At 39.5% G+C, this 15,394-nt stretch overlaps 1 protein-coding gene across 5 annotated transcripts in view; it reads left to right on the top strand.

The window, feature by feature from the left end:
• The first annotated feature begins 767 nt into the window (after positions 1–767).
• Fam122b (family with sequence similarity 122B) overlaps positions 768–15,394 on the top strand; it is a 29,848-nt gene continuing 15,221 nt past the window's right edge. For 2 of the 5 annotated variants that reach the window (XM_013018038.1, XM_013018041.1), the window contains exons 1-7: positions 768–1,721; positions 4,270–4,348; positions 9,168–9,211; positions 9,348–9,402; positions 10,155–10,256; positions 10,517–10,602; positions 11,759–11,820. In XM_013018038.1, the coding sequence (XP_012873492.1) occupies positions 1,609–1,721; positions 4,270–4,348; positions 9,168–9,211; positions 9,348–9,402; positions 10,155–10,256; positions 10,517–10,602; positions 11,759–11,820 (541 nt within the window). In that variant the 5' untranslated portion in view covers positions 768–1,608. Of the gene's footprint in view, positions 1,722–4,269; positions 4,349–9,167; positions 9,212–9,347; positions 9,403–10,154; positions 10,257–10,516; positions 10,603–11,755; positions 11,821–15,394 lie in introns of all 5 variants that reach the window. The other 3 variants (XM_013018037.1, XM_013018039.1, XM_013018040.1) reach the window with 3 other exon arrangements.

Raw genomic sequence — 15,394 nt, forward strand, 5'->3', positions numbered from 1 at the left:
TTTGAAACCACTTTTACAATTATTGTATTTCCCATATTTTCCAAGTATGTATAATTTTAAAAAATATAATGGCCTTTCAGGACCTCAGACCTTGGCCTAGGACCTTTTAGCTGGTGAGGATTAAATAAGTCAATTCTATTGCAGTTGTTAGAATACAGTCTAGCACTAGTAAGTGCTATGCAGGTGCAAAATGATTAATTTCAGGTCTCCCTTGCACCGAGTCATCATTGGTAGGATCTCTGTAATCCCTAGGAAGGAAAACAAATATATATTACATTATACATTACATATATTACATTGCATATTATAGATATTACATTACACACACACACACACACACACACGGTGGTAGATGTGTGTGCACTTTGTCATTAGTGCATTCAAATGGATTATCTGAAGAATTCAGCCTCTCCAGACAAACAAAATACAGAAATTTAAGTAATAAGCAGGAATTACAGTTGTTGACGTGTATAAGTTAGATATGAAGTAACGTGGAAATCTCATTCTCTCTTTTTCCTTTAAATATGAGTCCAAACTCCTGAAAGCTGGTGCTACAGTCTGCAAACTATTGGCTCTTTTCGAAATAGGGCGCCAGGGTTTCCAGGCCAATGCTATTGAGGAAAGCACCAGAAACCCCCTCCCTGGAAACGCTTCTCTCCGTTAGAGGAGGGCGGGACAGCACTACTACGCATGCTCTGTGCTCCTTGGCCCATTGGAGCGACCGTCGGGCGCTTGCGCAGAGCACGGCGGGTGCCTGGACGCGGAACTGGCTCGCTGGAAGCTCCCGTTTCTGACGCGTGGGTGGCGGAAAAAACGAGACGTTGTAGAATTTGGTTTTGGCCGTTACATGTCCCCTCGTGCCATTAGGGCACAAGAGAGAGGGAGCAGGCATCTTGGCGGCGGCGGCGGGGCCGAACCACCTCCCCCAGTCCTCGAGGCGCGAGGGGGGCAGGGACGGGAGAAGCAGCGCTCCCCCGGTTGAGGAGCCTCCCGGACGGTGCCTGGAGTATGGGGGGCTGGTGTGAGCCCCCGAACATGGGGGGCTGGAGCTGCCAGTGCCTCGTGGCCCGGTCCTGCCCAACAGTCACGTCCACGGTGCTAGTGCTCGGGCAGCTGTGGCAACTGTAGCCGCCCCGGGCTTGAGGTCTTCGGCGGGAAAGCCAGCAGCATGCGTTCTGTCACTGCGTAGTCTCTGTGTCACCTCTCCCTCTGTCCTTCTTCCTTTTTCCTCGTCCCCGCTCCCCATCCTTCTTTCCAGTCCCTGTGTGTATTCTTTTCCAGAACTTCTATTCTCCTTCCCTCCTCCCACAGCTTTCCTCCTTCTGCTCTTTATTGTTCCTCCTCTTAATCTTGTATTCCCTCCACTCCTTTTCGCCACCCTCTAGTTCGTTCTGTCACCCTCCAATACAAACTGTCCGTTTCCCCTCCCACACATCATCCCCTATCTTCCCTCTTATTTGTCTCCGCCCCTCGCCCCCCCCGCCCGAGTCTCCGCCCCTTAGCCCCCGCCCCCAGTCTCCAGTCCCTAGAAACTCAGTCCAGCAGTGAGTCTTGGGAACCCATAGCTTAAGCACCAGGAGCTGAGCACTGCCCGCTGTACCTATCTTCATGCAAGTCTCCGACATGGCTCAGGAGCAAATGGAGCTGGACTTTGAGCCTGACACATCTGATGGGGGCACCCTGAGGAAATCCACCAGTGCTCCCCTGATCCATGAGCTCAGGTGAGCACGATTGGGAAGGATGGAGTATGGGGTTCAGAGGCTTCTTGACCCCGTATGAAAATAGTCTTCCTTCCCTAAAGTGTTAGTTCATTTTGGACTCCAAACGGAGGGATTGGGGGACGTGTTTGCTTAACAGCGACTTGGGTCCCAAGGTGGCATGAAAGTTTGACCTCAAACTCCATGTCTGAGAAATGCCCAGCTACCCCCAACCTGGGGGCCATGTTGCCCCACTCTAAAAGATATTGCAGAAAGCTTTTGGCTCTTCTGACAGGTTGCTTGTCCTGGCTATTTTACATCAGGGAATGTCAAACTGAAGCCCCTGGAACTAGGCTTGCAATTTGACACCTGGCTCTAAGAGCAGCTATTTCTAAGCTGAGTTTAGGAACTTTGGCATTAACCTTGGTTTGCTTTAATAAATCAGTTTATCTAAGAACTTGTCATTAAATAGTGTATTCACTTCATAGTAAGTGATTTGAATTTATCACAATGTTTTATTCAGATTATAAAACTGTCCAAAATGCAGTTCAGAGAGTAATTTCTTAAAGGTGGTCTGTAGCTTACTTACGTTAGTTGAAAGTACAGGTTTGAGCAAACAATGGAAAGAATGGACCCTTTAATTTTAGTGTCAGGGTCTTGTGTAAATCAGAAACCACAGGGCCTATTTTAAAGTAAATCTTCTGATAGTGAAGGTTAAGTTGGCTCTCTTCTTATGCCTATTACATTTCAGTTTTATAAGACAATTCATCTTAAGTAATCTGTGAGACCCATAGAAATGGCATTAGCCCCCAAAAGTGGATGAGAATATAGTTAGCCAAAAACATTGATCAAGCATTATGAACACCAAGAAAGATATAATCCTTGTCAGAGGAACTGATCATAATGTCTGTTAATGTACATATTTTTAGGGAAAAATGCTTTTTCTTTCATTAAATTGAATTTTGAAAATGAAGGAATGATGAAGTGCCTTTATTTAACTGATACTGTCCTTAGCTCTACATTTTTTGGATACTTTAATAATCAGTTGCTCTGTTTTTGCTTGTCTTAAAAAAATTTAGTAAACAATCGTTTTCTACGGACTTGGGCAATCCTACTGACCTGCATTTAGACACTTGTAGATAAAATACTGTTGGGTGAATCACAATTTATTTAACTCCTTGAACGGTAATGTGAAAGACAATGGGTGAAGAGACCAGGCCCAGTCCCAGTTTTCATCAACTAACTATGCTTATGAATGATTCCTTTAACCTGAGTTTGTTTTCACACTGAAAAATTGAGAGTTGAAAAAAAACAGTTGGAATAGTCATGAATCTCAGCGGTCCTTTGGAGCTCAAGAATTACATTTAGCCCAAGAATTCACATTATTTTTAAAGGGCGGGGTAGGGAAAAAAAAATCTCTCTTTGTAACCCAGGCTGGTCTCAAACATGTGATCCTCCTTTTTTAATCTTCCAAGTGCTGAGATTACAGACGTGCCCCATCATTGCTGTGTCAGTTCTGAAAAACCTTCTTGAGCTTTTATAAAGGGCACAGGCACTGCAGGGATATACAAAGATGAAGAAAGCACTTCTGTACTAAGAGGCTTAAGACACATGCAAAGTTTTTTTTTTCTCTTTTCTCTTTGTTGCAGTGCTAGGCAGCACTTTTCTTTAATGAAAGGCAAAGTAGGGGCTGGAGGTGTAGCTTGGTGGTAGAATATGTACTTAGCATGCAGAAAGCTCTGGGTAGCTCAGAAGTAGAGGACTTGCCTAACATATTCAAAGCCTTAGGTTCTATCCCTGTTCTGCAAAAGAAAAACATACAAACAAAAAGACTGTGTTTGCCATGTGTGATGGTGCATGCATGAGTCCAGGACCTTGAGACCAGCCTGGGCAACATAGTAAGGCCGTGTTTTAAAATATTCTTTAATTTTTAGATGTTTAAAGAAATTTATCTTCTCCCAATAGATTCTTTGGGTTCAAAAGAGAAGACATTAATTTTGGCCACTGAGAAGAGGTTTGTGCCTTGCTTTTGTGGAGGAAGGGCTTTTGGGATAAGTGTGAAAGGAGTGCAAGACAAATGGTAGTAGGAGGTTGGGCATTTGAGGCAGAAGGGACAACATGAACAAATAAATAAATAAAACCCTCAATTGTGTTTTATTCATTTGAATGCCAAGATTCCGAGGTAGAACAGGTGCTTGAAACATTTTTGGGAGATGTGCTGATAAGACCTCAGCCCTCTTCAGGTGTAACATACCCAAAACTGAATTCATGGTCTTCTAGGGTAAAACAGATGACCCACTTACATCTGATGGGAACTGGTTTAGGGATGTAGCTCTGACCTGAAGCAGCTGGAATGAACCAGTCTGGAGCTCCGCCCCACACCTCACAGAACTGTCCCCCCAACCACTAGAGATCAGTGTCTCAGCACACTAGTTAGCCAGCTCTGCCACCAGGACGGTAAGGAATGTCTTTTCTATAGAAAATGAGGAATCATTGAAGGTTCTAATTACAGAAATGATGCTAATATATCTTCCTTTAGAAAGACAGTGATCATTTCATTTTTACTTTTCAGTGACCTTTCAGAGGTTTTTCAACCTTGTGCATTTAGAACTCGGAGGAACAGCACAACAATTATGAGCCATCACAGTTTGGTAAGTATCAAAGTAAGTATCTGAAGTGATTTAGATTAGAGAAAATAATTCCAAATATAGTTCTTTCTGGAAATCATGTGCTGTGCCCGTTTTTTAAAAAATTATTTCACCTGTCTTCTTTACTAGTTTTGTGGTGGCCACTCTGTACAAAGAAAAGAAACTTTGTTAAAAATTTGTGTTGTCTTTACTGTGAGGCTTTACAGTTTTAAAAATTGTTCCTAATTTATCACTGCTTGCAACACAGTTGCAAAATGTCAGGATTAACTTTCATGTATAGCTGAGAATGAGGGTCTTTACTTGATTTAGGATAGAAAACATGCTTAAATGATAGTAGAGTGTTTCTGACACTCATCTGTCATACAATGGTGATTTTTCTAAAGTATAGACTCCTTTAAAATGCTTCCATTTGTAGTCTCAGGAGAGTAACTGATTGTGACTGTCCTCCATAAACAACACTGTTGAGGATCACCTCATTAGATAGTTAGAGTAGGAGAAATTAGGAAGAAGTTTTGATATAGTAGCACATCACATGTGGAACTCAGTCCTCCATCAGCTTTAATGCTTCAGAAGACATCTGATATGTGATCCCAGAGACTTCTGATTGACAGAACTAGATTTCCATAGTCATGCATAAGGGTTAAAGTTTATGCACAATTATAATAAGCTTCCAAACCAGTTTAAGCAGCAAATCTGAAGTTATATTGGATTAAAGGTATGCTAATTTTTGTTATAAGGATGGAGAGAGACAAGCTGAAAAGCAGATAGATTTTTTTAACAGTACTTCATGGTTTGGTAAGAAGACTAAAAGCTTTTTGATAGTTCCCTAAGGATGTCACTGGTATAGACCCATATAATAACCATATAGTGTTATTGTTGGTTTGTTTGGTTTGGTTTGGTACTAGGGATTGAATTCAGCCTTGCACTTGCACAGCAAGTGCGCTACCATTTGAGGCATGCCCTAAATCCAATAGGTAATCATGTTCTTAAGGATCTCTGAGTTCTAGTAACAGCTACATATTTCTAGTAACAGCTACATATGTGTGGCAGTTTACATGTTAACAAAGTATTTTCACTCATTTAATTCTTATAACCCTCTGAAGCAAGACACAAGGTAATTTTTTTTCCAATTAAAAACAGCAGCAACTAAGACCCAGAAGTCGTAAGTGACTTGCTTTGATTCCTAGGTTCATACAATAGTAAGTAACAGAGCTGAGTTCCAATAAAGATCTTCCAGGGCTATTCTCTTTGGTATAATCTGAGAAAGGGCAAAATACAACACATTTTCAATTTCCACCTGAAGTGTCTAAAAATACTTATAAAGGGAAAATGTTAGCTATCTAGCAATCTAGAGGTTTGATTCGCTTCACTTCCTTCCCTGAGGATGCTTGGAAATAAAACTACTTTTTTGTTGGATATGTGAAAAATGTTTTTACGTGTTATGCAGCTGTGTTCTTGATAAGAATAGCTATAACCATACTTAACTCATTTATAAGATGCGAAGATTCTTATCAGCTCTGGTCTAGGCTCTTCTCACATTACTCCTTGACAAACATCCTGTGTTCTGGCTGTCCTAAAAGGGGGTGGTAGTAATTCACTGTTCTTGATTGGTCCTTATGCAATCTTCACCCCCATACTCCTTTCTTGCTTTCTCATCCCTTGTAACCCATTTTAATCCTCATGTCTCCTTTTCACAGGCTTCTACGCCATCATATTAATTACATTGTATAAGTGTATACTGAAAAGTCCTAATGGCTTATCTGTGCCCCATAGTAATCTGTAAAGAGTAAAACATTGGCCAATGGAAGGTAAGGAGGGGACAGTAAAAGAGAAACAATTGGAAATAGGAGTTTCATAATTTGCCAACTGATTAGATATATGACCTGGGAGGAGAATGCCAAGTGACTAAAATTATGTTTCTTGGTGGCCAGAGTGCCTTGATTAGAATAGAAAAATTGGGAGGATTGGTTGTTTGAGGAGGAAGAATATAAATTCTTTTGGGGGATTGAAGGTGCCACTGGCTCTATGCTGTTCAAAATCATCTTCTAAATCTTTTTTTTTTGTTTTAGAGCCTACCAGCTTCCTGTCTTATTTCACCAATTTTCACTTCAAACTGATGACCCTTTCTCACTCCACAGAGAAAATAGATATGTATTTTGTATAATGTCAGCTTTCTTCTCCTTCCAATGTCTTTGTCTTCACATATGGCTCTTCTCCCTTGTGATTCATACATTTTCTAACTCCCCTATCATTTTGTCAGCTATTATCTCCTCTCTGCCTTGTGCCTTCGATCTCTTCCTCTTTCCCTTCTATCATCTTCTCCCAAATCACAAGCATACTATGAGGAAAATGAACTAATTTATTTTTCTTATGTCTTTCTTTCCTTCTATTCCTTTTTCTAACATTTTTATTGGCAGTACCAGGGCTTGAATTCAGAGCTTTGTTCTTGCTAGCTAGGGACAATACTACTTGAGCCATGTCCCATCCTGTTTCCAACCTTTTCTGAAGCATAATTTAGTTTCAGTTGCCTCTGATACCTTGTTTTGTAATTCTTTGCCAATTTTTAATCTTGTTCTTCTACCACAAGTGCATTGAAAACTGTCCTTGGAAATGTCAGTAGTGCTTACTTAATTGCTGTCATCAGGGGTTCATTTCTTATCCTACTTGAGCTCTTTGTTTTATGGAATGCTGTTGGCCTGTACCTCCTTAAACCCCTTACTTGTCTTTTAAAGATTATTATTGTTATTAAAGATTATTATTATTATTATTTCAGCTGATATATTACTCCTTCAAGAGCAGATGAGATTGGGCATATTCAGGGTGCTATGGCCATAGATGATAGGTCACTTTGGTTTTCTGGTTCTAGACGCAGGTTTGTTGTGCTCTATCATTCTTTGTGAGCTAGTAGTTTTGTCTAAAATTGACACGTGTGTATTATATCGATATACCATCTAAATTTTGGAATCTTCCACAGGCAGTTTATGACCATCCTCACTTTGGCTTTCCTGATGATTTTGGGCTATTGTTAGTTCTCTGACACATACATACACTCTTCCATTCTTTAGCCCAGGACTCTTTAGCCCAGGACTCTTCAGCCTGTTAAAGCAACCCCTTGCCTTACTTGCTTTGCCTGCTAGCTTAGTGTTTTTCTATGTCTTCATTAATTGTTCATTAGTAAATATGTATTGTTTTCATAATGGAAAGGATTTTACTTAGAGAAAAAAAGTAAAAGAAAAGGCTGAGTATTAAAGGCATATGAATCGTGCCAGAGATAACTTTTGAAAATTTTACCTGAATTATATTTTACTTAAAATTCTAGGTTACACCGCCCACTACATTAGAATTTATAAAATTTTAAACACGGGTCCTCTTAAATAGGATAATTGTCTTATTAGGTTTTGTCCTATTGTAAGTTTATTAGTATTTCTTTGGGAATAAATACAAGTAGTTAACATTATGGCTATAAAAACCCTAGCAAGATCTGTGGGTACCAGTTGTAGCTTACATTTTGAAACCAGACCATTATTTTAAAGGAACATAATTCAGCCACCAAATCATTTCAGCTTCATGTTTTTAAAAAAGGATTAGCCAGATGCTGGTGGCTACTCAGGAGATTGAGATCTGAGGATCATGGTTTGAAGCCAGCCCAGGCATGAACGTCTGTGAGACTCTTACCTCTTATTAAGCATCAAAAAGCCAGAAGTGGAGCTATGGTTCAAGGGGTAGAGCACTAGCCTTGAGCAAAAATAAGCTCAGGGACAGAGCCTAGGCCCTGACTTCAAACCCCAGGACTGATATAAAAAAGAGAGAAAGATCTTATCCGGGGAGGGAGGAGACAACAGTTACTTTTAATTTTTTTATTTTATTAGTTATACAGGGACTAGTAGTTAGTTTTTAATAACTGCTTGCCTTCTCACATGGATTTCTTTTCCTTTGCTTGTAAGGTTTGTGATGATAACATTAGGATGAAATCTTAGAGCTGATACAGAGTATGAGAAGAAAATGTCTATATTGTCATTTTAAGCTATTTTGAAGAACATCACTCATAAACAAAATGTTATGCTGGGCTTATTAGCCTGACTTTACCTGCTGGCATTATTACAACTAAAAGTTGTTAGCATTGGTGGTCTTTTTTTCCCTTTCCTTTTTCATATAGTTACTAATTTTAGATAAGTGAGGAAGCGAATATTTCCAGTGCCCAGAGTGTTTTACTGCCTAAATGTACACAGTTCTGCATTCATTTAGGAAAAGTGCTCAGAGTCAGTGCCTATCTAGTGACAGATGGTGCTTTGAGGTTGGACACCTGGTGTACTTGCTAAAGAGTGAATGTAAAAATGAATGTACTGCCGCTAGTGCATTAATGTTCAGGGATTTAAAGAGCTAAATTTCTAAGAAGAATGTGAAATATTATCTAGGAAGAGATTACACCAGAACTGATATCACATTGCTACGTTGTGGTTGAGAAAGTGTAAATGTTTACTTTTCTTCTTCAGTTGTTGTCATCCTTACCTAGTCATATTCCCGTAGCAGACTGCAGAAAATCAAAAGAGGAAAAATTTCCCTACTACCTCAGATTTGATGGCCTTAAAAACATTTTACATTTTTATTTTGGTTTTTAAGATTAAGATACTCCAAATGAGTCAGGATACAACTCTGGTTAGTTGCAGACATTACACTTCCAAGTGTGCAGCTAAAATATTGATTTGACACAGTTGACAATCTTAGTATGTTTGTTCTTCTCACTTGTGTGATTATGTCAGATGAGATACAGAAGGCTTGTGAATGAAAATTATGTTTTTAGCCCATATGTTTGTTCTTGTAGGAAGAAGGCCTGGATATGATGAACAGAGACATTGAACATGAAAGGTTAGTGCGTCACAAAAGCAGGGCCTAACCTAATAAATGTCATATTTGTACACACTAATGGCCCTTCTCCCCCCCCCATCTGTCTGTCTGTCTGTCTGCCTCTCTGTCTCTCTCTCGCTTTCTTTCTTTCTTTCAGGGAAATGCAAACATCAATGCAGATAAGCCAGTCATGGGATGAGAATTTGAGCCTGGTAAAGTTTTCTTAAATTTTCTTATGTTTTATTTTCCAGGAATCCTTATATCAATCATGGGCTTTTTGTATTCTTTTATATACTTCTGTCTTTTTTGCTTCCAAATTGAATCTTTTTGTTTGTTTTTTTGGCCAGTCATGGGGTTTGAACTCTGGGTTTGAGCACTATCCTTCAGCAGTTCAGGTCAAGGCAAGCACTCTCATGCTTGAGCCACAGTGCCACTTCCGGTTTTCTAGTGGTTTATTGGAGGTAAGAGTCTCATGGACTTTCCTGCCCAGGCTGGCTTTGAATCGTGATCCTCAGATCTCAGCCTCCTGAGTAGCTAGGATTTCAGGCGTGAGCCACCAGTGCCTGGCTTTTTTGGTTCTTGTTTTTTTTTTAGTTGGTCGTGGGCCTTGAACTCTGGGCTTGGGCGCTGTCCCTCAGCTCTTCAGCTCAAGGCGAGCGCTCTACCACTTGAGCTACAGCGCCACTTCTGGTTTTCTGGTGGTTTATTGGAGATAAGAAGCCCAAAGACTCTCTTGCCCCGGCTGGCTTTGAACCGTGATCCTCAGATCTCAGCCTCCTGAGTAGCTAGGATTACAGGCGTGAGCCACCAGCGCCCAGCTTGGTTCTTGTTTTTGAACTCTGCTTTTCCAGCAGTGTATCAGAATCTGTTCATTTATACATTTAAAATGTAGGTATTTTGTAATAGTGTGTAAGAGCTGTGATGTGCTGAATGGTTATGAGTTGATTATGCTTTATATTTACAGGGTGATAGTGGTTTTGACAAGCAAGAGAAATTATATTCTCCAAAGAGAATCGACTTCACTCCTGTTTCTCCAGCACCTTCACCCACCAGAGGATTTGGAAAGGTAAGATTATTGATATGATATTAGGTGTCTATTATATATTAAGCTATTTACCCTCAAAAACATGCATATACAAGTCACCTCAGTTTTAAAGCATCCAATGACTTGAGAAACCACTAAAAATCTATGGTAGTAATTTAGAAATATAAATATACATATATATGACACACATACACATATACCTAAGTAATTCTAAGGATGCTATTTCTGTCATTTGAAAACTGGAACAATAGAATTGCTTTAATATTAAATATGTTTTTTAGCAGTGCTTTTCACCATCCTTACAAATGTTTGTGAGTAGCAGTGGGTTGCCGCCAAATCCCATTTCTAATCCAAGACCATTTCCAAGGTAAGTGAATTTGAATTTTTTTTATCTGTTTGATTCTGTTTTGAGAAAGTGTCCCTCTCTAGAGCCCAGGCTAACCTAGAACTTGAAATCTTCTGCTTCATCCTCTTGAGGATAAATACAATTTTTTGGTCTAATTTTCCATAATACTTCATTATGGGAATTTTCAATCATACAGAAAAATCGAACGAATCTTTATAGTGAACAAACATGCGTACCAATTATATTCTGTCATTAATATTTTGCCACATTTGGATTTTGAGACTTAGTGCTCATTTATATATATATATATATTTTTTTTTATTGTGAGAATACTGTACAGAGGGGTTACAATTACATGGGCAAGATAACGAGTACATTTCTTATCAAGCATTGTTGCCTCCTCTTTGTTTCCCCTTCCCATCCCTTCCCATACTCCCCAAAGTAAGGCATCACCTAGTACATTTTTTGTTTGTTGGATGTGGGGCTTGAGCTCTGGGCCTGGGAGCTGTCCCTCAGCTCTTCAGCTCAAGGCGAGTGCTCTACCACTTGAGCTACAGCTCCACTTCCTCATTTATATTTGAAGAGGAGATATATATATACATACTTACATACCTCACACACACCAGACAATGCACCCATTTTAAAGAATAAAAATTTAAGATTATAGATCAGTCAAGATCCAAATAATTTTCTAATAAAATATCTTTTTTATATTGTTGTAGGTAGTTTGTCTTATTGAATGATTTTTTTTCTTTTTTTGGTGGGGGGAGGGGTCCAGTCATGGGGCCTGAACTCTGGGCCTGGGCACTGTCCCTCAGCTCTTCAGCTCAAGGCTAGCGCTCTACCACTTGAGCCACAGCACCATTTCCGGCTTTTTTCTTTTTGCTTATGTGGTGCTGAGGAATCGAACCCAGGGCCTCAGGCATGCAAGGCAAGCACTCTACCACTGAGCCACCTTCCCAGCCCTTATTGAATGATTTTTTAATGGCCATTTTATTGTTGGTTGCTATAGTTCTGATTAAATCATCTATTGGAATTTCAGTTACTCAGCCTAAAATAGGCACTTTCCATTTCTGCTTATATGGCTATCAAGTTTATTTATTTGGCAGGCTGTAGTGCTATTTATTTTGTATCTTGGAAGTTAACATCACATCATCCTGTTTATTTGTCAAAGCAGGGCAAGTCAGAGTCCAGTCAAGTGCATTAGGCCCAATGTTCTTGGTCCTCTGAAAAGAAAAGGTATGTAGCAGCATGATGGTATTGATTGACAGTAGCATGCTATATATTTCATATCTGATAGGACAGTAGATCTTAAATGTTCATAAGTGAGGGGATAGATGTGTCAGCTGACCTGATTATGATCATAGTATATACATACAGCAAATCATCCTATTTTACATATTATATTGTACTCTTTCATTATTAATTATAACACAATAAAGCTGGGGAAGATAACAGATGAATCACACCTAACCAAGTTTGAATTAAAAACTAGAATTATTGGCTGAATGAATTGATAGCATTACTTTTCTTCAGTGTGAAGAGACCATAGAGGGGGCAGACAAATGAAGATAAGAGGCAGGGAGAATGCAGTCATAATATTCAATGCATATCCTACAAAATGATGAAAACTCAGGGGAGAGGTTGGGTTGGGAGAGATGTGGGAGAATGATGAAAGGGATGACAAGATGCATTATATACTTATAAACTGATTTGTTGAATGGCGACTCCTTTGTAGATCAACTAAAAGGTAATAAAATATAAAAATTTGAAGCGGAGTGCTTACGCCGGTAATCCTAGCTACTCAAGAGGCTAAACAAACAAACAAACAAATAAATAAATGACAAGACAGACAGATATTTTTCCCATGTATACTCCAATTCTAAATTTCAGAAATTAGCTACCTTATATTGTCTGTATTTTTCTATACCTCAGATCTGCATCTTATTTTTTTTTTTTTTGTCGGTAGTGGGGCTTGAACTCTGGGCCTGGGCGCTGTCCCTCAGCTCTTCAGCTCAAGGCGAGTGCTCTACCACTTGAGCTACAGTGCCACTTCTGGTTTTCTGGTGGTTTATTGGAGATAGGAGTCTCACAGTCTCTCTTGCCCCGGCTGGCTTTGAACCGCGATCCTCAGATCTCAGCCTCCTGAGTAGCTAGGATTACAGGAGTGAGCCACCAGCGCCCGGCTTGCATCTTATTTTTTATGTTGTCAGTAAATATTCAAAAACTAATTGCCTCTCAGTGATCTGATTGTAAAAGAGATACATAGTTGATTTGTGATGAGGTCATAGCAAATATCTCTGTAGAAGATGGTTTGCTCAAATTTAAGGTAAGATTCAAATCCCATCACTAAAGATTTCTTCAGCAAAGCAAGAAGTGTCATGTATTGGATTCTGTAAACTGTGATATAACTGAGTGGTCTCTTCATGACATTATTTTGAACCACAAAGAAGTAACGTGACTTGAGTCACCATTAGTATTAGATGCTTCTAAGAGACTACTGATGACATCTGTATATATTTTTATTTGTTTGTTTGTTTTTTTGGGTCCGGTCATGGGGCCTGAACTCTGAACGCTGTCCCTCAGCTCTTCGGCTCAAGGCTAGCGCTCTACCACTTGAGCCACAGCGCCACTTCCAGCTTTTTTCTTTTTGCTTATGTGGTGCTGAGGAATGGAACCCAGGGCCTCTGGCATGCAAGGCATGCGCTTTACCACCTAGCCACCTTCCCAGCCCCTGTATATATTTTTAAACTTCTTTTAGGTAGTTGTACAAAGGAGTTGCCATTCAACAGAGCAGTTTATGAATACAATGCTTCTTGATTAAAGTCACGCTCACCTACCCCTCCCACCCCACTCTTTCCCTTGCTTTTCTTAGTTTTTAGGTTATGTATTGCATTTTTGCCATTTAACCAAGTGATTTATGTATACAGTGGATCTTGAACTGTGTCATCCCTTCAACATTCCCCACCCCTTGCCCTTCTACCTACCCTTTCTCTTATTTTTCTCAGTTTTGCATCATATATAATACATTATTGCTTGCATTCTATTCATTTCCACAACCACTCTGGAAAGTGGTATGTAGGGTCCTCAAAAAACTAAACATAGAACTATTCTGTGACCCAACAATTCCACTTCTGGACATTTGTCCAGTATATCACAAACAAGGATACACTAAAGCTACCACTACAGTCATGTTTATTGCAGCTTTCTTTACCATAGCCAAGATATGGAATCAGCCCAGATGCCCCTCAGTGGATGAGGATCAAGAAAATGGGGTACATATACACAATGGCATCTGTATTTTTTAAAGAGCAAAAATATTTCACTGCTTTAGTCTGTTATTCCTGGCAATTTGACTGTATAATTAGAAGTATAGGCTGTCATTTACTTTATTAGTTTTACAATTGTACATATATTAAAAAAAATACAGAACTTCCCGTGAGTTTGTATGTCAACCTTGCATGTGGGCCATGCTACTCTTACCTGTATGGTTCCAATTTTCATATATGTGCTTCTGAAGTGAACACTTTTATTTTTAGGTACTGGAGTTTGAGCTTGCATGTGATAGGCTAGTATTCTACCATTTGACTAGCAATACTTCCAAACCTTTTACTGTAGGTTACTTTTTTTAGATAGGGTCTCATTTTTTTTCTTGGGGTCAGCCTCAGACCAAGATTCTCCTACATATGGCCTTCCAAGTAGCTGGGATGACAAGTTAGCATCACCATCTGAAGTTTGTTTGGTTCAGATGAGGTTTTGCTTTTTCTTGAGGTTGGCCCCAAATGGCAGTCTATCCATTTCTGCCTCTCAAGAAGCTGAGATTGCAGGCATGGAATGACCATGCCCATTTCAGATGTCCTTTTAAACAAGACTTTTAATGATAACATTTTCTTGTGTGTGCCAGACTTGGGGCTTGAACTCAGGACCTGGGTGCTGTCTCTGAGCTTTTTTGTTCAAGGCTAGTGCTCTGGTACTTGAACCACTGCTCCACTTCCAGATTTTTGGTGAGTGGCTGGAGATAAGAGTCTCATAGACTTTCCTACCTGGTCTGACTTAAAACTGTGATCCTCTGATCTAAGCCTCCTGAGTAGCTAGGATTACAAGTGTGAGGCACAAGCATCTGGCTTAATGATAACTTCTAAGAAGCAATTCAGCAATTCAGGGGCAATAAATAAACCATATCTCCTCTATTAGGAGAATGGGGACTTAAGGATTTGGTGAAATCTTTCTGCTCATTAGGCAACTTAAAATTAAAGGTGGTAAGCTTTGGAAAATAGATACTGATATGGTAACAATATTTTTAGTGAATAAAAGTACTTTTCTTTGATCTTGCATGATGTTATTTACAGTTATGGGAACATTCTAAAAGGTTATTAAGTGGAAATATACTTGAAAATAAAACCATAATTATTATTAACTTGAAATTTATTGCAGAAAGATTAATGAAAGTAACGTGATCTTTACTTTCATAGCTATTCCAAAATATGCCAGTAGATGGAGGGATTTGCTGAAAAGGGCTGAAGTCTTTTGCTAGTGATGGTTAGTTGAAAACCCAGCACATTTTTTAAGGTGCATATTAAAGCACATAGTATAAAGGAAATAAATGTAACTTTTTTAATGAATTTCAGTAATTTTCATCCAGGTACCCATGTCTCAATTCTATAGCCCTGGCTGTTTAAGAGGCTGACATCTGAGCATATCAATTCAAAGCCAGCTTGGGCATGAAAGTCTATGAGACTCTTATCTCCACTCACCCAGCAAATAGCCAGAAGTGGTAGAGTGTAAGCCTTGAGAAAAAAAAATCTAAGGATCA

Source organism: Dipodomys ordii, unplaced genomic scaffold (assembly GCF_000151885.1).
Source record: "Dipodomys ordii isolate 6190 unplaced genomic scaffold, Dord_2.0 Scaffold38, whole genome shotgun sequence".
NCBI lineage: Eukaryota > Metazoa > Chordata > Mammalia > Rodentia > Heteromyidae > Dipodomys > Dipodomys ordii.